General features: G+C 33.3%; 3 protein-coding genes across 4 annotated transcripts in view; 1 reads left to right on the top strand and 2 right to left on the bottom strand.

Moving 5' to 3' along the window:
- Positions 1-12,256, bottom strand: part of LOC148309293 (sialin) — an 85,042-nt gene extending 72,786 nt beyond the window's left edge. Inside the window, exon 1 of the mRNA XM_088260399.1 lies at positions 11,909-12,256. The gene's annotated coding sequence lies outside the window, so the exon portion shown is untranslated. The remainder of the gene's footprint in view (positions 1-11,908) is intronic.
- Positions 12,257-16,968: 4,712 nt separating this feature from the next.
- Positions 16,969-20,239, bottom strand: LOC148309292 (uncharacterized). The gene is made up of 2 exons (XM_088260396.1): positions 19,785-20,239; positions 16,969-18,793 (listed from the first exon to the last, which is right to left on the bottom strand). Exons 1-2 carry the CDS (start codon positions 20,184-20,186, stop codon positions 17,921-17,923), a joined length of 1,275 nt encoding a protein of 424 aa, XP_088116522.1. The 5' UTR covers positions 20,187-20,239; the 3' UTR covers positions 16,969-17,920.
- Positions 20,240-22,609: 2,370 nt separating this feature from the next.
- Positions 22,610-25,326, top strand: part of BicC (protein bicaudal C) — a 33,041-nt gene continuing 30,324 nt past the window's right edge. For both annotated transcript variants that reach the window (XM_088260403.1, XM_088260402.1), the window contains exons 1-2: positions 22,610-22,898; positions 25,068-25,221. In XM_088260403.1, coding sequence (XP_088116529.1) covers positions 22,818-22,898; positions 25,068-25,221 — 235 coding nt within the window. In that variant the 5' untranslated portion in view covers positions 22,610-22,817. The remainder of the gene's footprint in view (positions 22,899-25,067; positions 25,222-25,326) is intronic.

The following is a 25,326-nucleotide window of genomic DNA, read 5'->3' as shown; positions in this document are numbered from 1 at the left end:
GTCATGCTGTTTATATGGATTAGATATTGTGTTGACGATATAATGGAATATAATTATCATTTCGCGATAAAACAGTGGTATGGGCGAAGAAAGGATGGTAAAACAAATTTATGAGGCGAATGTGAACGAGGAAAACTTGGCATTATTGGCATGAAGTATTTCAAATACTGAGACGTCGTCAGATCATGAGTAGGAATAATCGTAGGTTATGTATTTTTTAAAGGTTATAATCCATACATAATAAATACATATATCGCTCACTCCGTTCAAGAACGTCATAAATCAAAAAACTTGATTTTTCAGGATAACGTTGTTAAAGTTTAAAAATATAACACAATGTATTCAAAATAATTATCAAGCCACTTATTGAACTTTTTACCGTGTAACAGATTTTTTTAGGAAAACCTGAAGGTTTTTTCTCCATTTGAAAAATATTTAGTACATTTAAAAAAAAAATTAAACAACGCCTTTTCTTCAAAATGCAAAAACAACATTTTCTGCCCTATATTGGGTAAATATTATGTTAAAAATATGCCTCTTTTGCTGTGATATAATACATTTTCTGGGCATTCCGAAAACATTCACACCTGAAAATTGACGATTTTTGATTTATGACGTTCTTGAAAGGAGTGAGCGATATATATATATATATATAATATATATATATATATATATATATATATATATATATATATATATATATATATATATATATATATATATATATATATATATATATATATATATATATATATATATATATATATATATATATATATATATATATATATATATATATATATATATATATATATATATATATATATATATATATATTTATATATACACCGCTGGACAAAAAAATTTACGAGTTTACTTGCTACCGCACGCCTTGACATTACTGAACTCTTTTTCTAAGAAATCCTTTATCGATACCTCTTTCTTTTGTTCAATAAATTAAAGACGCTTTGTGTCACCTTTCTACAATATTAACATTTTAAAATGTCTCAACAATTTTGTTTTATCCGCGTTTGAGGGAACATAACACAACAATCATGGAAAGTGCAAAGCAAATGTCGATTGCGATAAAATCCAAAATAATCACACTGTCGCAACAAAACATATCTAATTGTAAAATATCTCGTCGAGTTGGGTATTCAGAAGGTGCAGTGAGGTTTTTATTTAAAAAATTCCAAGAAACTGGATCCATAGAACGGAAAAAAGGAAGCGGATGGGGGCGCGCGACATCTGCCCGAGATGATCGCTTAATAAAAAAAAATGTTATGCGCGATCGATTTTAAACGGTACTTAAAATACACGCAGAGGTGCAGTCTACCAGCTAATCAACATTTTTAGTAAAAACAGTGTCCAGGCGGCTGTTGGAGCATGGTTTCCAAGCACGAAGTCCCGCAAAGAAACCATTACTGACGAACAAAATGCAGAAGGCTAGACTGGATTGGGCTAAGGAGCACCAGAATTGGACCTTGGAGGATTGACAAAATGTTATTTTCTCCGATGAATCAAAATTCAACCTTTTTGGTCCAGACGGCAGAAAGATAGTTCGACGAAAACTTGGGGAAAGATACCATCCGTCGTGCGTCACTCGAACCGTTAAACATTCACCCTACGTCATGATTTGGGGGTGCATGACAGCGTACGGTTTGGGACATCTAAATTTTATACAGGGTACGATGAATACCATCCAGTACAAAAAAGTGTTGAAAAACCATCTTATTCCAACAATCGAAGACATTACGCAGTATACCGCGGACCCGATTTTTCAGGACGATTTGGCGCCGTGCCATAGAGCCCGCACTGTGAGTACAAATATTTATTTTTTAATGCACTTTGTAGACCATTTGATAAATAATTTATTGTTTTTCTTACAGATTATTGAATACAAGGATAAAATTGGCTTAATATCGTTGACGTGGCCCGGGAATAGTCCTGATTTGAACCCGATAGAAAATTTATGGGCGATTATGAAAAAAAAAGTTGGGAAAAAAAATAAAAAAAACATTGAGGAATTAAAAAAAACTTGATTCAAGTTTAGGAAGAAGAAATAACATCAGAAATTTAAGATTCGCTTTACGCTTCGTTAAATAATAGAATTTTACGTGTTATAAATAATAAAGGTGAATTCACTAAGTATTAAATATTTTTAAATGTTATAAATATGTTTAAATGTAAAATACCTTAATTTAAAATAAAGCGATTAGAACCTTCTTCTTAAATATGAATTAAAAAATTACATGTCTTTTATAACTCCATCACAAACACTCGACCATAAATGAACCGTTATGGGTCTCTAAGGTTCGGATAATCTGATACCTGGTATATAATGGCAATTTCTAAGTACAATTCATGAGTAAGATCTTTCATTTTAACCTTGAAGTAACGAGTAGTCATCACATATGTTAAACAATACAAAAAAACTAATTAAATATCAAGAATAATTCATTATGTGTCAATTTTAGTTTTTTTGAGGACTCGTAAATTTTTTTGTCCTGGGGTGTATATATTTATATATATATATATACAGTATCTACTCAATGAATTAGGGCCACCCATTATTTTTTTGAATACTCTGAAATCTTTTGGATTATTATATTTATTTTACATAAATACTTTAAGTTTTCTATTGATATCTAATATCATGTATATTACTTTCAATAACATGTAAAATATACCTGGATTATTTAACCCTTTACAAAATTTCAAACCCTTTTTCTGAGAAAGGTCCCTAATTAGCACAGGTAGACAGATAGTTGAAAGTTCAAAAAATAGTCCTATCTCATTTATTAGTGAAGTTTCTTGAGTTTTGGTTGTTGTTTTGTTCAAAGAGGTTATATAGTTATCGTGTCTTGTGAAAAAAACTTAATTTTTAATTTTAGTTCATAAAATATAATTTTTTTTTGTAAACACAAGTGTTTTTTTTGAAAAGGACGAAATGGGAAAAAGTAAAGACATTTCTGAGGAAAAAAAGTCTAGTGTTATAGTGCTACTGAAATTAGGAATACTATCTAATAGAGAAATTTCAAAAAAAGAAAACGTTTCTCGTCAAACAGTGGACAGAATTTCAAAATCAATAAAAAATCAGTCACCCGCCACCAGCAATCGGCGAAAGAACTGTCGTAGGATTAGAAAAACAACACCGAGGACTGATCGAAAAATCGTTCAAAGTACCTTAGAAAACCGTAGTGCATCAGCAAAAACATTAAAAATAAAATTGGAAGAAGAGGGTATAAATATATCGGTATCAACACTGAGGCGACGTTTTTACGAAGTAAATCTGAAATGCAGGCGCCCTGTAAAAGTACCAAAATTGACACCACGAATGAAAGCGGATCGATTAAAATGGGCCAGGCTACATAGAAATTACTCGGTAGATGATTGGAAAAAGGTATTTATTTAAACTGAATTTTCAACATATCATTTTAGTAAATAAACTTATATGTTTGAATTAAACTTAAATTTTCATTATTTTTCAGGTCATCTTTAGTGATGAGTGCCGGTTAGAAGCCGTGACAGAGAGCCGTCGATTCATCGGGAGAACACCAATGGAACGTTACAATGAGGCCTGTGTGATAAAAGTTATCAAACACCCCCCTGCAACAATGATATGGTCATGTATTATTAACAATTTACCTGGGCCGTTGTTTTTCGTGGAAGGAACAATGAACCAAAATTCCTATAAGCAGGTCCTCGAACGAATTTTATTGCCCTTCTACCACACTCGACCCAACAGAAGGTCCATACACCTTCATGCAGGATGGGGCACCTTGCCACCGGGCTAAATCAATAATAAAATTTTTGTCTAACAAAAATCTGCCTTTGCTCCCCTGGCCTGGAAATTCTCCGGACCTTAATCCTATAGAAAACGTATGGATCATGTTAAAAAATAAGGTATACTCATTTCCAAATCCGACAGTAGACTGTCTAAAAAAAAATATTCAAAAAATTTGGTCAGAAGACGAAGAAATAAAAAACATGATAAAACAGTGCATTTTAAGTATGCCAAAAACAATTGAGGCAGTTATTTCTGCCAAAGGTGGAAATACTAAATACTAACTATATTTATATGAAAAAATATGCGTAATTTAAGCGTAATAAAGTGTTCATGTGTAAATAAAATTCAATGTTGTTTTATTCAAGGTTTTCTCTGAGTTATTCCTGTTTGAATTGAGAAATTGCGCGAAATTCTGCGTGGCCCTAATTCATTGAGTAGATACTGTATATATATATATATATATATATATATATATATATATATATATATATATATATATATATATATATATATATATATATATATATATATATATATATATATATATATATATATATATATATATATATATATATATATTTATATATATATATATATATATATATATATATATATATATATATATATATATATATATATATATATATATATATATATATATATTTATATATATATATATATATATATATATATATATATATATATATATATATATATATATATATATATATATATAAAGTAACCATAAATTATGGGTACAATTTATGGTTACTTTCGTCACAATGGGTACGCGCTCAAAAAAGTTTGGAGATCACTGTCTACTAGATAAAGCATTCCTTACTCGCAAACGAAACGTTGTATCCCAGTGAAAGAAGTATGTATGTTAAATATCGCGAAAGTTTCCACACACATCTAGGTGTAGAGTCAAACAAAACGACGTCGCCATGTCGGATGAATAAGATAAGAATTTCCCTTAGAAAACTGGAAATCAGTCGCCGTTTGATCTTCTCGCTAACGAGACGTTCGCGAGATTACAGGCCGGAGACTGGACTTTAATTCAGAAGTGCCGGGAAACAATTTCACATAATGACAGATCACAGATCTCTGCTTCACATCTCGCATGCGGCTGGTACATCTAACATCCAGTGGTCGGCAAACTTACAAGCCAAAGAGCCAAATATGCACATTACAGCGATATATTTTTTATTTTTTTCCAGATTTATTTGCAATACACCGTCATTATCATTTTAGACCTATATTAAATTAGGGTAAACCGCTGCCTTGTTGTGTATAATGTTATATACACAACGAGATAAAATAAACAAAGAAACCCTTAGAGATAAAATGAAGAGTTCACTCATTCGTGGGAGCCTAGGTGTAACGGGTATCAAAAGCAAGGTGGTATGGGCACATAGGATGTAGAGAACCTGAACATATGTATTTTAAACCAGGCGATCGCCATGGATCTTCCTCGAAAGAAATCTATGTAGAGGAATATTATCCACTGACACTTCGTGAGGGAATTGCATTTTTAATATATTATTAGATTAAAACCAATATTTTTAGCTTTTCCACTTTATTTTTATTTGACCAGCGACCGGGTTTCGTCGTTACCGACATCATCAGACTGGTGAGAGGCTATACAAATTGTTATGTTATATATAAAACAAGGCAGGAGTTGATAACCATGATTTGATATAATTTTGTTGAGAAAATGTTTTCACAATTTTGTTTTCTCAACAAAATTATATCAAATCATGGTTATCAACTCCTGCCTTGTTTTATATATAACATAACAATTTGTATAGCCTCCCACCAGTCTGATGATGTCGGTAACGACGAAACCCGGTCGCTGGTCAAATAAAAATAAAGTGGAAAAGCTAAAAATATTGGTTTTAATCTAATAATATATTATGTAGAGGAAGACAAAAAAATTCACGAACGCTTTAGAAAGATAAATGTTATACGTACTTATGTATGCACAAACAAAAGTTGGTTATTTTAGTTGGGTAGGTACGCCTACAAAATATTGTAATGAGTTTCTTAAGTGCTGATTTTTATTTTAGATATAATATATTGTTTGTTGGCAATACGGTTCTTAGAAAACAATTCGGTTAATAATATACAATTATTGGTAATAACTCGTGTAAAAAATGATGAATGTTTTTATTATGCAGTGATGATTTTGATATTATAATGTTTTGTTGTTTTTCTCAGATCTAAACACACGAGCATCTGCCCTCGTAAGGCATGTAAAGTGTGGTGCACACCTTCACATAAAATTCCACGTAAAAGTTTGCCCGCATCCAATGCATACCATATACATTTACCCACATAAAATATTATGATGCTGAAAAATTAGCAATAAATTATTTCGTATATGCTTTATTTTTGAATTCTTAATTGCAAAATATGCCAACACTTTTTCAGAATCATTTTCAGGTTTATTGGCAGGGAAGTACCTACCTACATTAGTACTGAAACTGGTATATAATGATACATATCTCCTTCCTTTTCATCAATCTCGATGGAATGGGCTGGTTAGATTTATGGCGGCGCCGGGGTTTCGTACTCGTCTTCAATCCAAACCCGTTCAGTTATTTATATCCTTTTAAATAACGCGAGTAAGAAAGGAACATCCATAATAAAAAGTAATAATACGTACGCGGGTAGATACTAAATAACGACATCGCGAGCCATAAATAAATTTGAAAAAAGATCATTCCACCGCGGTAAAAATGTTGCAAGGATATAAAATTAATCGTCTTGTGGGGATGACCAGTGAAAAAAAAGCATCGGTACTTAATCAGACTCTCTTTTCTGCTCTGAGAGAGTTATGTGGTTATTTCCATAACCGGTCGATCCGCATTCAAGGATTATTTTTAGTTTTTGCATTATTGCAACATTTTCCTTAACCTGTGTTGCAATGCTATTGTTAGATAATCTTTTCTCCGATGATTCACCCATTGGGAATATCATTGAAGGGTATTTTTAACGAGCTAATTTTACAATTCATTACGTATTTAGACGCTTGTTTGACTATTGAAAGAGATATACATCACTATAGGTGCTATAAATATTCGATTTGTCTCGGAAGACTGCCGACCTTTCGACTGACATATCTTATGTATTACTTATAAATAGTATACTCGTATATGAGTGACATCAAGGATGAAATTACAGTAAAAAAGTAAACTAGTCAATTACGCACTGTGGACAAATTTAACATTACTTCTGGGCTTTTATTTCAAACGAATTTATTTAAGTAATTACTGAAATTTTCCCGAAATTGTGAGTGCGCGTGGTATATATAGAAATGGATGATCGTATTTAAAACCTTATTAAATAATGACTTTAGAATAATTCGTTACTCAACTCGGTTTTTGGCTTCGATCACTTAAAGCTAATAACGCCAATCAGTCAACAAATTTAGTTGTGTATATACGACAATTCGACTTGAAAAACTTAGCTGAAATAAAAATAAACAAAAAAAAACGATCTAAAACAATTTCAGAACAAAATCCAAAAAATTAACTCATTTTAATAAGGTAACCGGAAAAGCGAAAATTACCCATGATTGAATTACCTAACGTCCAAGTGACTCTGAAATCTAGCTACGGCTTATGCAACACCGCTTATCATGGCTTTCCTTAGGTTTCAACTTAAAAAGTTTTATAACCCATGGTGTATCGTAGTCATACAGGAGAAAGTGGCCCAGTGCATTTTTTTTTACAAAATCGTGTCTATTTGATATCTTACTAGCTATTTATACTAATCATTGTCTATTTGATATCTTACTAGCTTAATATTCCCCTGAAAAAAATTACAAAGGATTTTAAACTTGGAAGCATAATATAATATATTGACTTGTTAAAAATGACCAACTGCATTGATGTTATTTTCTTGCCAAGCAAAAGTGACTTAAATGGCCCTACTGAACATTTTACGTTTTGTTAGTTGGTCACTTTCTCCTGTACGACTACGATATGTACGAGTATATCCTTAAATTGACACTTTCACACACACGTGCTTTTGTTAGGAATATTGTATAGTGTCTCGGGAAATAATTCGAGAAGTATCTTACATACAGGTCATATAAGTTTCAGCTAAATATAAAGCTTACTCAACTCGACCGTAGATGGTGCAGAGAATTCTAACCAACTAACCATCGCCATCAGAGAGAATAGAACGCCACATCACTCTTTCTTTGCAAACATTCTTCGATTCTTCCACGTTCATGCATCGCCTCATACACACTCGCCGATTATTTCGACTCCTAGCCGAGAATTCACATGTGAAAAAACGTATAAAATGAAGGGTATATGTCAAACAAGTTCCGAAATTTGAGTAGCGTGGTCGTGTAGGTTGAGTAGTGTAGGGTACTTAAACTAGCCTGTGATAAGTCGTAAGCCCTGTAAAAACCCGGACTTTGATATTCTTCTTTATCTATGTTAAGATGTCAAAATGAATAACTCCTATCGAATGATAATAATAGGTAATTTTACGTTATTTAATAGCAATAACGAGTGTGAGTCTATTATATTCGCTGTCATATACGCGCATATATTATCCATTATACTGTGGCCTTCAAAGTACTGACAATGAAGTTTTGTATGGGTGAATCGCAGAAAAAAATCGGTGTATTTATTTATGGACAATGGAAACCGCTCCTTTTTCGGGAAGAATGGTTTAATTATGATTAAAATTATTCTGTTGGCTGAAAGATACTTGTGATCATTCGGTATACTGCGAGGTAATTTCATACACAGTTCCAGCTTGCTAGTCCGAACGTAAATCCATACAGTGGGTAGTTCGGATAAGACGGAGTATTTTGAGATAAAATGAGAAAAAAGGGAAAGTTAGATTTATGTAAATGTTATTTATGATATATTATTTTTTACATCTCATCCAAGATAAAGAAGAATATGGACGTCGGGGCATTTACGGGGCTGACGACCGTCATTTTCATCTCACCAATAGATGTCTCTAGTGAAGTTCTAATCGTTCAAGAAAAATGTTTGAAATTGGAATATATATATATATATATATATATATATATATATATATATATATATATATATATATATATATATATATATATATATATATATATATATATATATACATATATATATATATTGTATAAATATATAAATATATACATATATATATATATATATATATATATATATATATATATATATATATATATATATATATATATATATATATATAAATATATACATATATATATATATATATATATATATATATATATATATATATATATATATATATATATATATATATATATATATATATATATATATATATATATATATATATATATATATAGAGAACTTCCAAGAATTTAAATACTATGGTTATCAATCATGAGTAGAATTGGTGAATGTTACACGTGTGTAAAGTGATCACTTAGACCAGCCTATGAAGGTCGTAAGCCCCGTAAATGCCCAGACTTCCATACTCTTTTTCATCTGATGTCAAATGTCTGATGTCAAAAAATCTGATACTTTTATAAATCGTGACGTCAGATCCGACGGATCCGGTATTTCTCGCTAAGTACCGAAAGCCGATATCGGATTTTGGTTGACAAAGGGTTATCACGCCACATCATCAGAGCACAAATTTAGTTGAGAAATAGAGTCTTTTACACCATTTGGTGTAGTTAAGAGCTAGAAGAAGCAGGTTTCGTAATTTTCGTTTTTTTACACTGAATCATTCCGTCCTAATCCTACAGCGATTAAATGGCGGATAATAATTTTAAATAGCCTGGATTATGGGGCAATATTAAACGGTGCATTAAGTATCTTTTACAATATCGATAACCACGTGCTTATCGCGTCATACTAGAATATTTACAGCATACGATAACAAATTCAAGCCGTTATTATTAAGTATGTCCGCAAAATAGCGAGGGATAATCCCTTGTATTGACTCTTTTGACGGTTATAGAAAATGACACTGGCCAACAATGATTTCTTAACTGAAATTTTAACGACTGATATTCAGTAAGTCTATATGGTGGCAAGCTTGTATCAAGTCAAGTTTTGATGTTACAGTCATATGATTGTTTGTATGGACCCCATACGTTGAAACCGTAATAGTGGTTGGTATCTAGACATGTTTTAAGTCTAAGGTCTAAGGGATTAAAAAAAAGTATTGATAATTATGGAGTAACAGTGGAAATGTACTAACGTATTCATATTGAATATGTTAGCATTATATGTACATATATATTTGCACATAAATAATAAATAAACTTTAGCCAATATCAGAATTAAAAATATCCATAACTAAAAAATCATTAGTGCTACATTTTTTTCCTTTCGTTTTTGAATTCAGCTAAGCAAAGTGCATAAAGATCAGGTATTTTCATGCAAGTTATAAAATAAAATAAAAGTTGTAAATTGTTGGCCAGTGTGATTTACATTTCATTACGTTTTCATAATTATTTGGTTTTGAAAAGAAAAGAGTTATTGAAAGCAAAGAAGTTAAAAAAAATCTTTATATGTATATTCTAAAAATAACTAAAAAAAATCCAATATAAGCGACTATAATTAATAAAGTGCGATCTCTCCGGTGGTCGACCTGTGATTGAATTATGTGCTTGCATTGTATCCCCTTAATACACAGCTGTACACGTGGTGCTGTGACTCGGTCTGGTTAAATGGAAAATAAAGAAAATAGAAAGCACACTTTTGTCATAATATGTTAAAGATCACAAGGCTTGTGAAGCAATGAACACATTAAAAATCTATGAAACCACAATTCAAACATAAAAAACACTTGAATAAAACCACTTTTTGAGTTTATTAATGTAAACACGATTAGTTTCGAGAACTACAGATGTTCTCATCGTGAAAATACAAACTGTGTGTATTTTTACCTTTTGATGAGAGCATCAGTACTTCTCTAAACTAGTCGTGATTTCATTAATAAAACGAAACAAATGGTATTTTGCGAGTGTTTTATTTTAATATTTAAATCATCATGTTATTTCACAAAACTAGTGCTAAATAAACACATGATAAAACAACAAATCAATCTAAAACATTAAAAATGACAAGTGACAGCAGCCGTCAAGAAGCACGCTGCTCGCCATGAGCAATATTTAATATTGCGCGTTTTGCTGTTAAGTTATCTCCGAACAGGTTTAGTATATTTGTGATTTTGAGCAAATAAACATTTATACTTTTATTTATCTATAATTAAATTTAGACTACAAAATACGAAGATCACGACGATTTAACGAAAATCTTTCGAAACGTAAACTTAGCAAACTTTTTTACTGGAAAATAAATCACAAGAGTATCAATACTTTTTACCCCTACCCACACCCAGTGGTGCATAGAGCACTGCGTCGTATCGATGCATTATTATCTTGATCAATATTTTTATGAAGGCAAAGTGATCAGGTCTGTGCTATTGATATTAAATATTGTTTTAAAGTAAAAAATCACTCACATTTATTTTTACCCCGAAAAGAAAACATACATATCTAATATTTTAAATTTATTTGCTTACTTATACAGTATTTAAATTCCATGATCAATTATTTTGCAACAAAAAAAACATATTGACAAATTTTTAACTGTGTCCAAATACTTGTTCACAAATCTGGATTATCTCCTATTAGGAGTTACTTTTAACATTTTTTTGACATCTCACCATAGATGAACAAGAATATGGAAGTCTGGGCATTTACGGGGCTTACGAATAAAAAAATTAAAATGATATTTTCTAGTGTTTTCCGTATGTGAAGATTCGGTCCTCACATACAAATGAAAGAGTTTCTGCTTAATAAAAAGCTTCTCTCATCCCACCATAGTCTCATAGTCATATGTCTCTCGTGAAATTCTAGTGAATTCAAACACTATGTTTCGAGCTTCATCAATATATCTAGAAGTTCCAAGAATGCTACATATGTAAAAAGTGGTCACTTAAACCAGCCTTTGACGCTCTTAAACCGCTCTCGTAAATGCCCAGATTACCGTATTCTTCTTCATCTATGTTGAGATTTGATGATTTTCTGAAAAACGTGTTTTAATAAAAAGTGAAAATATATATATTTTTTAATTAAATAGTTTTACGTACCAGCTGTCAGTCTTCGAAAACCCTGCAGATATTTACTTCAGCTCTATCAAACACTTAAAAACTAATTAATTTTTAAAATAAATGAATAAAACTTAACAAAAATTTACTATTACTTATATATACTAGTACTTAATTAATAATTTGTAATAAAACTATCGGTTGGGGTATTGGGGGAATGATATGGATTTAAAATCCAGAAAGCGTAGTACAAATATTTATAATTCAAAATTTACGTGGTGGAAAGGTATTTGTTTATTTATTAATAAACTTCGAAAATTCGAGAAAGGTAGAGAGAAGCAACGACCGCTCCCGCGCAACACTCAAAGGCAACTGCCGCGAAGGGAGAACGGATTTAGCAGAATGACAGAATCGCCCAGCGCCTGCCCGCGGTGAGCACTTGTGCGATAAAAAGATCATACGTGTACAGCAAAACCACGGTATAATGACCCTTAGCGGCGTGAAACGACGACCGCATGCAGAGAAAATACCGTGAAATGGTGAATCAACGTCAGACGCAACGAGGCAACTTTGAACGAGCGTCGTGAAAATACGTACAAAAATTTTCTCTATGCCCTTTTCCTGAAAGCATTCCTAGACCTTTTCAGTACACCGTTTCAATACTTAACGTATTATACTTATTATTTAGCGATTAGTATTTAATTTTTTGACATCTCATCAAAGATGAAGAAGAATATGGAAGTCTGGGCATTTACAGGGCTGACTACTGTCATAGGCTGGTTTATGTGATCACTTTACACACATATATAATATATATATATATATATATATATATATATATATATATATATATATATATATATATATATATATATATATATATATATATATATATATATATATATATATATATATATATATATATATATATATATATATATATATATATATATATATATATATAATCCAGGATCCATCACCGAGCATATGGATGGAGCGCTAGGCTCGCTGTACTGACTGTACGAATGCTCGCGTCAAATGGCTCCGGTCAGTCCGCACCATTATAAAGTTTTTTTGAACCGATGTATAAACGCACGTCAAATGATATATCGTGCGGAAATTTAAGAATTTCTTTAGTAGTGGTAAAATGGGCTCGTGTGATTCACGTCTCTGATTGGTCTAGCCGGCCGAGCCTCCATCCACAATGGTTGCACTAATACATGCACCGGATTACATATCACCTATACGATAAATTATTGACTGAGAATATTCGATTTTCCATTCAATCGAATGATTGTTCAAATATTTGGATTTTTTTTTAATCGTATTTTTTTTGCATATTGTACCTTTTTTCGCAGTCGAAAAAAATATTTGTCGAAAATAAAATGAACCATTAAAAAAATCACTCAATTGAGAATGATAACAATGGTTTTGTTTGACATCTCATCAAAGATGAAGAAGAATATGGAAGTCTGGGCCTTTACGGGGCTGACATTCTTATAGAATTGGTGAATGTTACACGTGTATAAAGTGATCACTTAAACCAGCCTATGACGGTCGTCAGCCCCGTAAATGCCCAGACTTCCATATTGTTCTTCATCTTTGATGAGATGTCAAAAAATAATATGAAAAATAACTCCTATAATTGGAGATAATTCAGATTTGTGAACAAGTATTTGGACGCACTCAAAATGTTGTAGATAAGAATGTTTTTTTCGTTGTCAAAAGACGCTAGCGATTCAAATTCCGATTATTTAATTGTTTTGAATGAGAGTAAAACAAGAAATCAGAGGAAGACCGAGGAAGATTTGTCGTGATCAAGTATTTTAAACACTTGGGCATGGTTACGTTAGTACAGGGGTCGGTATCATCGGTGGGTATGTATGAGGAGACGCATGAATGTGGAAGAGGCGAAGATTATTTGCAAAGAAAGATTGATTTGGCGTTCTATTATCTCTGCCTACCCCTAGGATGATGGTAAGTTGTATTCACTGATTCACCGATTCATCCATTCATCATAACCGATCCTGTTAAAAGTTTATTATTATTATTATTTATTTTTTCTTTCCCTTTCTTATTTGTTTATTGTTTTTAATTTCATTGTATAAAAAAAATGTTGTAAAACATGGCTGACTAAGTATTGCAGCCACCACTTAGTCAAGCTGGAATAAAGAGTTATTATTATTATTATTTTAATTTTATTTAAAATCAAAATCTTTCGACTGCCTTGTACATCACAGGATATCGAATAATAACGATTCATCAGCTCTCTGACACGTTGATTTAAACTTTTGCTATAATTAGCCATTGACCTTCAACAATAAATTACAAAAAAAATACGAATTTTTTGATAGTAGAAATCAAACGAATGACAGAACAACCGAAATGATCCAAAGATCTAGTCTTAATAATCCGATACTTAAAAGTAATAAGATGTGGATCTTCTGATTGAACGGATCTTAAATCATTCGAGTACATATTACCATCATTACTTAGGTACCAATTAGTACGTAGGTACCAGCTACCAACATCCAATACTTTGGAATGGTATGGAATAAATCATAATATGTAATTATTTTTAATATCGGCGTACGAGTTGGAGAGTGATGGGTGACCTCGAATTACGTGAATACAAAATTACATGCTCAATAATAATGATTAATGAGTACCATACCCAGGCATACCTACCCGCATACATTATTATATCTGAAAAAATTCTGCACATCCCAAAAGAGAAAATGTGAGGCGAGCCCGCGCGCGCCACTACCCACAGACCACAGACTAACTATTTTATATAAAGACCGCCAACTACCTCGATTTTTTATGGCTGGAAGTGATATTCGCCAGCGGCCGGAAGTGACGTAAACGGCTAGAAGTACTAAGCTCCCGGCTGGGCGTGACTTCGCCGCGGCTGAATGTCAAATCCACCCGCCGAAATATTTATCATTCATTTTTCAGGTTAAATGGTATTTATATTGAAATTTGTTGTAAAACATATTTTCAAAATTATAATATATTACAAAGAAGATATTTCACTATCTAAATTTATTTATTTCAGTGTAAACAAAAATAGAAAGGTCACGGCTAAAACGCGACATTTATAAAAAGAGTTCAGGCGATTAATAATGGTTACTCAACTCAGCCTTACAATGGTAAATGGTAATGGTAATGGTGGTTTTGAAATTATTATCTCAAACTATGTATAAATATAAGGCTTTTCAACAAAAACAAAAACGATAGAATTTTCAAATTACTATATTTTATTTAAAATTCTAGAAAATACAATATTTTAAAAGGGCGGAAGGAGTGCCCACCACTTTCTGAAGTTATGTTTCTTAACGGGGGTGCCAGCGCCCCTTTGTGGGCGTTTTGGAAGTCTGGCTAGGCGTTTTTAAATTTTTTGCATTTGGGGGGTGCTGCAGAAGTTCAAGGGAGCGTTGTGTTAAGTAAAAAAAACTACACTTTCATACGCAAAATTTAACTTTAACTTTGGCATAATACTCAATATTATGAAGTTCTTCATAGACGGATTTCTATTTTTCTATCGATAATTGTCTATAACCATAGTCTGTCCATATTTATTTGAAATATTTGAACAACTTGTTGGTATCTCGTATTTTTCCTTCCCGTTTTGGTGTTTTTGTTAGTGTATTAGTGTGTCTCGTCATTTTCTGGTCGTTTTTTGAACAATCTGACGTTTACGAGTCGACCCCCCCTGCCACAGACTAACTAATTTATATAAAGACCGCCAACTGCCTCGGTTTTTTAGGGCTGGAAGTGATATTCGCCAGGGGCCGGAAGTGACGTAAACGGCTAGAAGTACTAAGCTCTCGGCTGGGCGTGACTTCGCCGCGGCTGAATGTCGAATCCACCCGCCAAAATATTTATCATTAATTTTCCAGGTTAAATGGTATTTATATTGAAATTTGTTGTATTACATATTTTCAAAATTATAATATTAATATTACAAAGAAGATATTTCACTATCTAAATTTATTTATTTCAGTGTAAACAAAAATAGAAAGGTCACGGCTAAAACGCGACATTTATAAAAAGAATTCAGGCGATTAATAATGGTTACTCAACTCAGCCTTACAATGGTAAACGGTAATGGTAACTTTTTTGAAATTATTATCTCAAACTATGTTTTAAACTAGGAGTTTTAAATATAAGGCTTTTCAACAAAAACAAAAACGTTAGAATTTTCAAATAACTATATTATCTATAAAATTCTAGAAAATACAATATTTTAAAAGGGCGGAAGGAGTGCCCACCACTTCCTGAAGTTATGTTTCTTAACGGGGGTGCCAGCGCCCCTTTGTGGGCGTTTTGGAAGTCTGGCTAGGAGTTTTAAATTTTTTTGCATTTGGGTGGTGCTGCAGAAGTTCAAGGGAGCGTTGTGTCAAGTTAGAAAAACTACACTTTCATACGCAAAATTTAACTTTAACTTTGGCATAATACTCAATATTATCAAGTTCTTCATATACGGATTTCTATTTTTCTATCGATAATTGTCTATAACCATAGTTTGTCTATATTTATTTGAAATATTTGAACAACTTGTTGATATCTCGTATTTTTCGTTCCCGTTTTGGTGTTTTTGTTAGTGTATTAGTGTATCTCGTCATTTCTGGTCGTTTTTTGAACAATCTGACGTTTACGAGTCGACCCCCCCTGCCACTACCTAAAAGAAAAAAATAAATTAAATTTAGAACAAAAGACGTTACCAACGTTACCAGAGTTACCAACGGCTAGTTATTATACAAATAATAGTCTCTGTGCTATAAAGTTTAGATAAGGTACCTACCTACTAATTTTTTTATATATTTTTTTTAAGTGCCCCCAAAATATAAAATAAACGACTTATCTTACAAATTTGGTACAGTAAATTAGTTTTGAGACTTGCTGGATCAAAATGCCACCATAGCGGCTGCAGGAGGAAAACTTGTCACATTTGCAAAAGAGGGTTTTAAAGATTTTTATTCATGCATAAGTATAACATCTGTTTATTTTTATGTTATTATAATTTGTTCAGTGAATTATGAGATTACTAACATTAATTGCACTGTTTTATCATTTTGGAATAAAGAAAAACATTTTATTTTGACTAAAAATGTAATTTATTAACATTATTATAAAAATGTAACAATCACAACTTTTGAAAACGTTAGGTACGTTGAACTACAAAATCCAAAACACAGAAACACATCCAACAAAACCAAACATATACCTATTTTCGGTTAAAGAACTTTTATTATTATGCAATAAAGTTGTACATATGTACAACCTGCTTCTATTGCAGTTGAAATGCGATCACTCAGACGAATGTGCGGCAAAACGTATAATAGATGTTCGAATGGTAATATAAGGAAAGAGTGCAAGGCTGAGAAAAGCATTATCAATAAAATTAAAAAAAAGGTGTGTTGAGATGATAGGCGAATGTGGTTGGTATTAGAAGCGGGGGAAGACCGAGAAAAAATTGGCATGATCAAATATTTCAAATAATTGGGTGTGGTCAGGTCAGGAGTCGTAATAGTTGGCGGGCATGTATGAGGACATGGATGATCGTGGAAGAGGCAAAGGTTGTTTTCAAAGACAAAGTAGTAAGGCGTTCTACTCTCTCTGTCTACCCCTGGGGAGAGGCAGCCTGTTGGTTAGTTAGTAAGTATAATTTTAAAGCAGTAAAAAATGTATGTTTCTATTAAAAAAATCCATTTTAGTCAAATTGTTACGATTAAGAAATATGATATTTTTTCTCAAAGTGAAGGCAGCTTGTAATTTATGCAATTACAGTGCCAGCTCGCTAATCCAAACGCTCCATTATCCGAAACGAACTGTAATCTGAACGATTTCTTAAGACTTCTAAGACTTCCAAGACCGTGAAAGCTTTCAACATAGCAAACAATTGGGCTGAAGAAGTGGTCCAGAACACTGAGGAATCTATGGTTTTGAGATAAATACGTGATTGCGTGATGCTTGAACACCGGTTGGGGTCGTTGGTTCAAAATAAAATATCTGATCTTTCCAAGCTAAAATATAAAAAAAATATTCCGTTTAATCGATGCAGTTTGAATTGATGAAAAACAACGTTATTGCGAGTAGGGCTAGGAGAATTAAAATAGCTAAGATGATAGCCGTGAATGAGACCGATTCCCAGAATCTCATGTTACTTTCTTCGATTTGGGCCAGTCGTCGATTCTCTGACACCTTCTTATTTGCTCGGAACAAAACGGAGCGCATTTGGTCCAACGACCACGGCACATACGGTACATCCTTCCTTTCGTCTTCGTCGTCCACTTCGTACGATGCCCTTTGCGGCGGAAGATCGTCTGTAGCGAATTCGCCTACGCTCGTCAATATACTCCCCATTTCGTTTGTTTTCGTCGGTTTTATTTTATCACCGCTCGCCTCAGAATTATTATCTGTCATATTTTTATCGTCTGTGGCAGCCGGGTCTGATTCTGTCAAGTTACTTCCACTTCTTTGTTTGAATTTATATTTCATCGTGGTTCCATCCGTCTCTGGTATTTCCGACGCCTCCATTTCTTCATCTGTCTCGATTTCATCATATTCATCATTTAACTCTCTGGTTGTCTGCATTGCATCCTTTTCGTCTGTGTCTTCAAATTTTACCGCCTTTCTTTGTTTGATTTTATCTTCTATTATCGGCACAATCGTACTTACTTCTTCGCCAAACTCATTTTCTGAATTTTGTGTTTCTGTACGCGTTTCTTCAACTTCTTCCTCTGAAGAAGCTTTTTCGACCGTATCTATTTCTTCGTCATTTGATTCAGTCGTGGTTGAAGTGACCATAACAGATTTACCAGATGTAGTCGTTTTCTGTTTTTTAACATCCGGAGGAAATATTTGAATTCGATCAATGACTAGGAATGGTTTTCCATCGATATAAGTTGCCAAAAATTTGACCTAAAAGAACAATTCGAAAAATTACTCCATTGGACATTTTATACATAGATTTTTTTTAATATTACCCTGGCCTGAAGCACGGAATGTTTGATCACCTTGCCTTCATGTAAGTAACGATCAAGATATCACTGTGTCAATACGGCGCAGTGCCCTACGCACCATTGAGTGTTTATAAGGGTAAGAAAAAGAGGTTATTTTTAACGAATTTCGCATATTCTAACTGGTTGTCGATCAGTACTGTCAGGAAGCCAATGATACCAAATACAAAATGAATGAATGTTTGTTTCTTGTCATATAGAATTCAAGCTAATATTATCTACATTAAATAGTTAACTCGTTATCTTTTCACTGTAATTCCAGGACAGGTTAATTTAGTCGTAGGTCTAAAAACTATATTTTTTTTACCATTAGAGCGCTGAGAATCGGTATATCGACTCTTGTATACTTTGCCAAAACCGCGGCCTGTCAATAAACCGACGAAAACGCCAGTGTATTTCGGCGGTCGAGCCTGGAGGCTGTGTCAGAACTAATTGTGAATCGCGGACCTGACTTGGGAGGATGCAAGGGAGCTGGCAGCCGACAGAAAAGCCTGGAGGTAGTTTGTGGACTCCGTGTGCTCCACATAGGGAGCGGATACGGTTTTAATAATAATAAATATAAGAAAAAATATTAGTAAATAATAACTTTGTGTTAACATCAATATAAATATTTTATTATAAATTAATTATATTGTCTACCCGTTTCAAAGCCAACCGCTTTTTTTTCATGACTGATTATAATAATTACTCAATACTGATTAGTATTGATCAGTAGTAATTAGATTGGAAAAGAAGCGGTTGGCTTCGAAACTGGTAGATATTATTATTAAGTTATAATACAATATTTATAATGATTTTTAAACAAATTTATATTTTAATTATAAAATGGAAAATGGAAAAAATTATTTAAAATCTCAGCACTAAAATGGTTAATAACACATGTATTCACACACCTGAAAATCTCCGGATACTTCATTAAGAGTTTTTATATATGTTCCCCAAGAAGTGAAACTTAGATCAGCTTCGTACACATCATTACCAATGAGGATCTCGAACCGCACACCGGGGGAAATGCTTTTATAAATAACAATTATCTGCGAGTTTTCCACCATGGAGATAGGTCTAGTTATCAGGCACCCAGAGCCGTTTATCTTCAGAAAGTAGCCATTGGATCCGTGAGGAGGGGTGATGTTGGAGCCGATGTAGTCTTCATGGTGGATATTCTCTGCAGTGCAATCTTTCTCCGATATAAATATCCCGGTCTGGTCAGGAGTAAAATCGATATCAACGATTCCAGCACACCCTTTGAACAAAACAAATTGTACAAAAATTGTTGTTATTATACGCAGATCCATGATTTTGAACGATCCAGAAAATCGTTGGTCACAGTGTACAATATTTTTCTTTTTTTAAAACTGTCAAGAAACGGATCATTTGTTCCGTATTCTATTTCTAAAATTAATATCTCGTTTCGAAATTGTATTCGTAGGGTCTATTTACGTATATTTTACCACAACAAATTTGCGAGTTCAATTAAGTCAAGTTCTACTTTCTACTACTCTTCTTCTGTGCGTGTCATTTCAGGTACCCCTGACGTCGACCGTCACTTGAGAGTAATTGTCCTTGTCGTGAGCAGCTCTAAACAGCGCCTCGATTGTTCTGATCTCTGTCCAATCTCGTATATTCCGGAGCCAGGAGATCTGTCTTCTGCCCACACCTTGTCGACCCTTTATTAGGTGCAATAGTTCGTACTACTTTCCTTTAAGCACATGCCCCAGACAGGACACCTTCCGGACCTTGATATCAGTCAGCAACTGTCTTACTACTCTTGCTCTTTGGAGCACGTTTGCGTTGCTGGCTATATTGGTCTATGAAATGCGTAGCATTCTACGATGTAACCACACTTTCAATTCTATTTGAAGAATGGTAGCAGTGCGTGCTGACCATTACACTACTGACGCGGTCGTTGTAGAGCTGAGTAAAATGCCGCCATTTCTGTTGCTACAACGTCTGAATGGCATCTCCTGTAATATTTCTAAAAGTGTAATTGCCATGACAAAGAGGTGTCGGATGACCCCAAAAGAGATGGTCCGACGACATAGTAGCTGTGTGGGGTAAAAACTGGTGCAAGCAGCAACCGAAATGGAAAGAAAGGGAGAGGCCTATATTCAGCAGTTGAGGAAAGAGGGCTCACTGAGAAGAAGAAGAAGAATTACGCCATTGTTGCACCAAATGAGCGATATAATAGTTTATCAAAGCGCAATTAGGACTTGTCTATGGACTATTGATTCGTCTACATACTTATTAAATTGTCAATGCATCATTGCGAATCGTTTAATGTTGCAGAATTATATTGTACATATCGCTCACTCCTTTCAAGAACGTCATAAATAAAAAATCGTCAATTTTCAGTTGTACATGTTTTCGGAATGCCCATAAAATGTACTTTATCCCAGAAAAAGAGGCATATTTTTGACCTAATATTTACCCGCTACAGGGCAGAAAGTGTTGTTTTTGCATTTTGAAGAAAAGGTATTGTTTAATTATTTTTTAAAAAATACTAAACATTGTTCAAATGGAGAAAAAACCTTCAGGTTTTACTTAAAAAGATCTGTTGCACAGTAAATAGTTCAGCAAGTGGCTTGATATTTATTTTAAATACATTGTATTATATTTTTAAACTTTAAAAACGTTCTCCTGGAAAATCAAGTTTTTTGATTTATGACGTTCTTGAAAGGAGTGAGCGATATGTTTACCATATGTTTACCAATTGATAGGACAAGTTATATGCCTACCCGCATGTTCTGATTATCTAAAATTAGTTTCTTGAATTTTTCCCGAAAATACTTTATGGCAAATTTTATAAACCAAAATTAGTAGCCGTAATATTTTTCGCATTCTTTTTTAAAATTTCCTTTGAAGACGTAATTGAGGATTTTTCGATTTTGAAAACGAGTAAAGTTCAAATTTATTTAGGTTACTTTTGTATTGTTACTCGCCTCCGTAGTTTAATGGTCAGCACGCTCGGCTACCGTACTGAAGGTCCCGTACTCGATTACCAGGGGGGGGGGTATTTTTTTTGTAATTTTACACTCTTATATTTATTCAACGTTATTCTGGACCTGAAGCGCAAAGCTGATCACCTTTCCTTCGTGTGTTAAAGATCAAGATAACACTGCGTTTATATGATCCAGTGCCCTATGCACCATCGGGTACGGATAAGGGTTTGAATTTTTTAATTGTATTGTTATGTATGAGTGTTTTTGTGTAAACTAATATTTCTATTAGATAATTTTTATAAGAATATTCATTACTTTTTATGTAAAATAATAATAATAAAAAAAACACTAATAGGCCGTATTTATATTTTGACTTGGTGAGTCTCTGTAAAAAAAGAAGTTAATTTTGTTTATGAATTTTTAAATGTATTTAGTTAACAAATAAAACAAAACATAATAAAAAACTGCCACTATTATAAATCCGACACTGTATGTGATAGATATTTCTGTGTTATGGATCTTGTAGTTAGTTGTAGCTATGTTCGTTGCCATAAAATGCGTTAATTGTTATTTGTAGGCTTTACTGTGTGATTTGTTTCTTGTGTTATGAAAAATTTAATTAATTTAATCGCTTCGAAGAACAGTTCCTACCTTAGAAAAGAAAAAAAACTCAATGTCATACGAAGGACACGTTTTGAAATCGCTCAGGGCCGATCAAACCATAAAATGGATTAGTTCTGATCGGTAATCCGCGGGTGCGGGTGTTGAAGGCCTTCGCCGGTACGGAGAGTGTACATATATATATTTCATAAACATCATCCCGCGGATTAAAAACACTTTTTGTTTTTCATTTCAATTAATTTATCACACTGGTGGTCCGCTAGATGGATTCAAAATACCTGTCCGCAATGACTGGCGTTTAGACGCTTCAATAACATGGTATTTTGATACTGTCTGAGTAAAAGTTTGAGAAACCAAACTTTCAAGATGGCGTTCAGCAGTTTCTTGAGCCTCAAGCCGCAGCTGGCCGAATTTAGAAATGGACCCGAACGGGACAACATGAGTGAGGTAAGCTCAATTTTAATGTGGAAATTATTATTTTTTTATCAAATTCATATCCGCAATTAGTCATTTCGATTGAAAACTTTCCGTCAGTAAAATTGATGCATTTTATATCGATTGATAATCCGTTACTTAAGTGATCAACTAATATTTCTTATCATACTTTTATTGTGTTTAATATGTTTGCGATTACCAGTTTGTAGTCTAAAAGCGGAAAAGGGATTTTAAATTAATCCAGACATATATCTATTAATATGTTTTATTATAGCTTCAAACTCATTTGTACATTTGCAACAATAACATACTGAGGCTTTTTTTGTATGACATACCAGTAACTCGAGTGTATTTTTTTGCAATTTTGCACAAAAATAGTTGATTTTAGAAAAAAATACAAAAAATACCAAGAAATAGGTATTATGCAAATCGACAATAAAACCAAAAGATAAGTGTTTTAAATGGCTTATTTAAGAATAATAAAGATAATTGATTTGTTATTTTATTATTTTATAGTGTTTCAATGTATGGTATCTAACAAAACAATCGCCCAAATGGATCCTAGGCTGCCCAGGACAAGTGTCACAAAATACATACGTCTCGTGCCTATGCCAATTTTTGTCCCTCCGTGAGCAAACCCCACAGTCTCTTTTTGATCCTATACGCAAAACATGTAGTTGCCATCCAGGCGGACCTCAGTTTAAGGAGTAGACGACCCACTTGGAATCTGCCGAAAGTCCCCTAAAAACTGACCTACGAAAGTTTTCACAAACTTTAAGTGACTCGATGCTAGCAAGGACCTTGAGCAACTGGCGGGACAGAAGTGTACCTGCGTTAGTACGTATCCCGGCCTTTTGAATTACCTAACGTCCAAGTGACTCTGAAATCTAGCTACGGCTTATGCAACACCGTTTATCATGTCCCTACTCAGGCTTCAACTCTATAACTACTCGTGAGTGGATTTACTCTTTATGTTTAAAGTTACTATAATTTTATTTATTGTTTCGGCATTAACTTTGTGGTAAGACATGTTACAATGATTAAAGAAAACACATTTTTTTACCACTTGAGTTTTATTATAGACTACATGTTTCAGAAGTTAAACTTCCATCATTCTTGGAATTGGATGGAAGTTTAACTTCTGAAACATGTAGTCTATATTAAAACTCAAGTGGTAAAAAACAAGTTTTTTTAAAAATCATTTTACTTTAATTTCATGGAATTCATCAGTGAAAATTCTAGGCAAAAAACTCGCTCATTTAAACAACATAACGGTACATAGTGGCGACATATAGACCTACCGATTTACAGGGGAATTTACCATGTCGACATATTGTCGCCACTCATGTGCAAAGGGTTAAAATAACAGCTAAATAATTTATTGTTCTGATGCTCTGAAGATGATCAGTTTTAGAAATTCTTGGATTTGGGAGAGGAATATATATCATGAGTCCGCCTTCGTAGTGTAATGTTCAGCACGGTCGGCTACCGTTCTGGAGGTCACGGGTTCGATTCCCAGAGGAGGGTTAAATAAATATAATTGATTTTTTTCTCTCTAATATTTATCACCTTTCCTTCATGTGTTAACGATCAAGAAACACTGCGTTTATATGATGCAGTGCCCTATGCACCATTGGGGTTTGAAGATATATTTCATGATATACACACAAAAAGCGAAGGATTTAAGCGTGAAGAACGTAACTGCTATATAAAAGGGAATTAGCGAAATAATACTACTTTTTTTCTTCTTCTTGGTACAGGCCTTGTGGCCTGTTTTTAAGAGGGATTAGCTTCCTGCGATGTCGATTCCCAGCTGTCAATCCATCTCTTTGGTGGTCTGCCCGGGTGCAATGTGGGGGAGTCTGGATGGTTCCATTCTCCTCATATGCGCATACCATCGTCTTCTTAGTTGCCTTCCCCACCTAACAACATCTTCGATCTCATCTCGCATGTTGTCAAAATGCAAAAATAACTCTTAAGTTCAGATTTGAGAAGAATTTAGACACATCCAAAAATGTTATGCATTTACTCAATTACTCACTTCACTGGCGCCATCTATCTAGAACGTTTTAATTTTTTTTACATTTTACTGGATTTTTGTCCGTTATATTCGAAGTTCATTAAACAGAGGTCCGTTTTATCGAGGTTTTGCTGTACTTATTTTGAGTTTTGTTTCACCAGGTGTCTGACTCGGGAACGGGTGGTTCTATGAACTCGGTGATGGGCTCAGCTGAGGAATTGCAGAAAGTGGCTCTTATACTCAACATTTCAGCAGACGAAGTGGCCCAGGACAGATTCAGGGTGGACAGAAGAAAACTGGAAGGCATGTTGGCAGGTGATCACACTCGTATTTTAAACAAAATATTTACATAAATTTTTTTTTGAAAAAAGGGGAAATATTTGTGTTTTTATTATTTACACAAATATTTCAATTTCATAC

Source organism: Brachycentrus maculatus, unplaced genomic scaffold, assembly GCF_059751285.1.
Source record: "Brachycentrus maculatus isolate JH-2025_06_01 unplaced genomic scaffold, ASM5975128v1 h1tg000134l, whole genome shotgun sequence".
Lineage (NCBI taxonomy): Eukaryota > Metazoa > Arthropoda > Insecta > Trichoptera > Brachycentridae > Brachycentrus > Brachycentrus maculatus.
The sequence above is the reverse complement of the archived record's forward strand: the minus strand, read 5'-3'. Positions and strand labels throughout refer to the sequence as shown.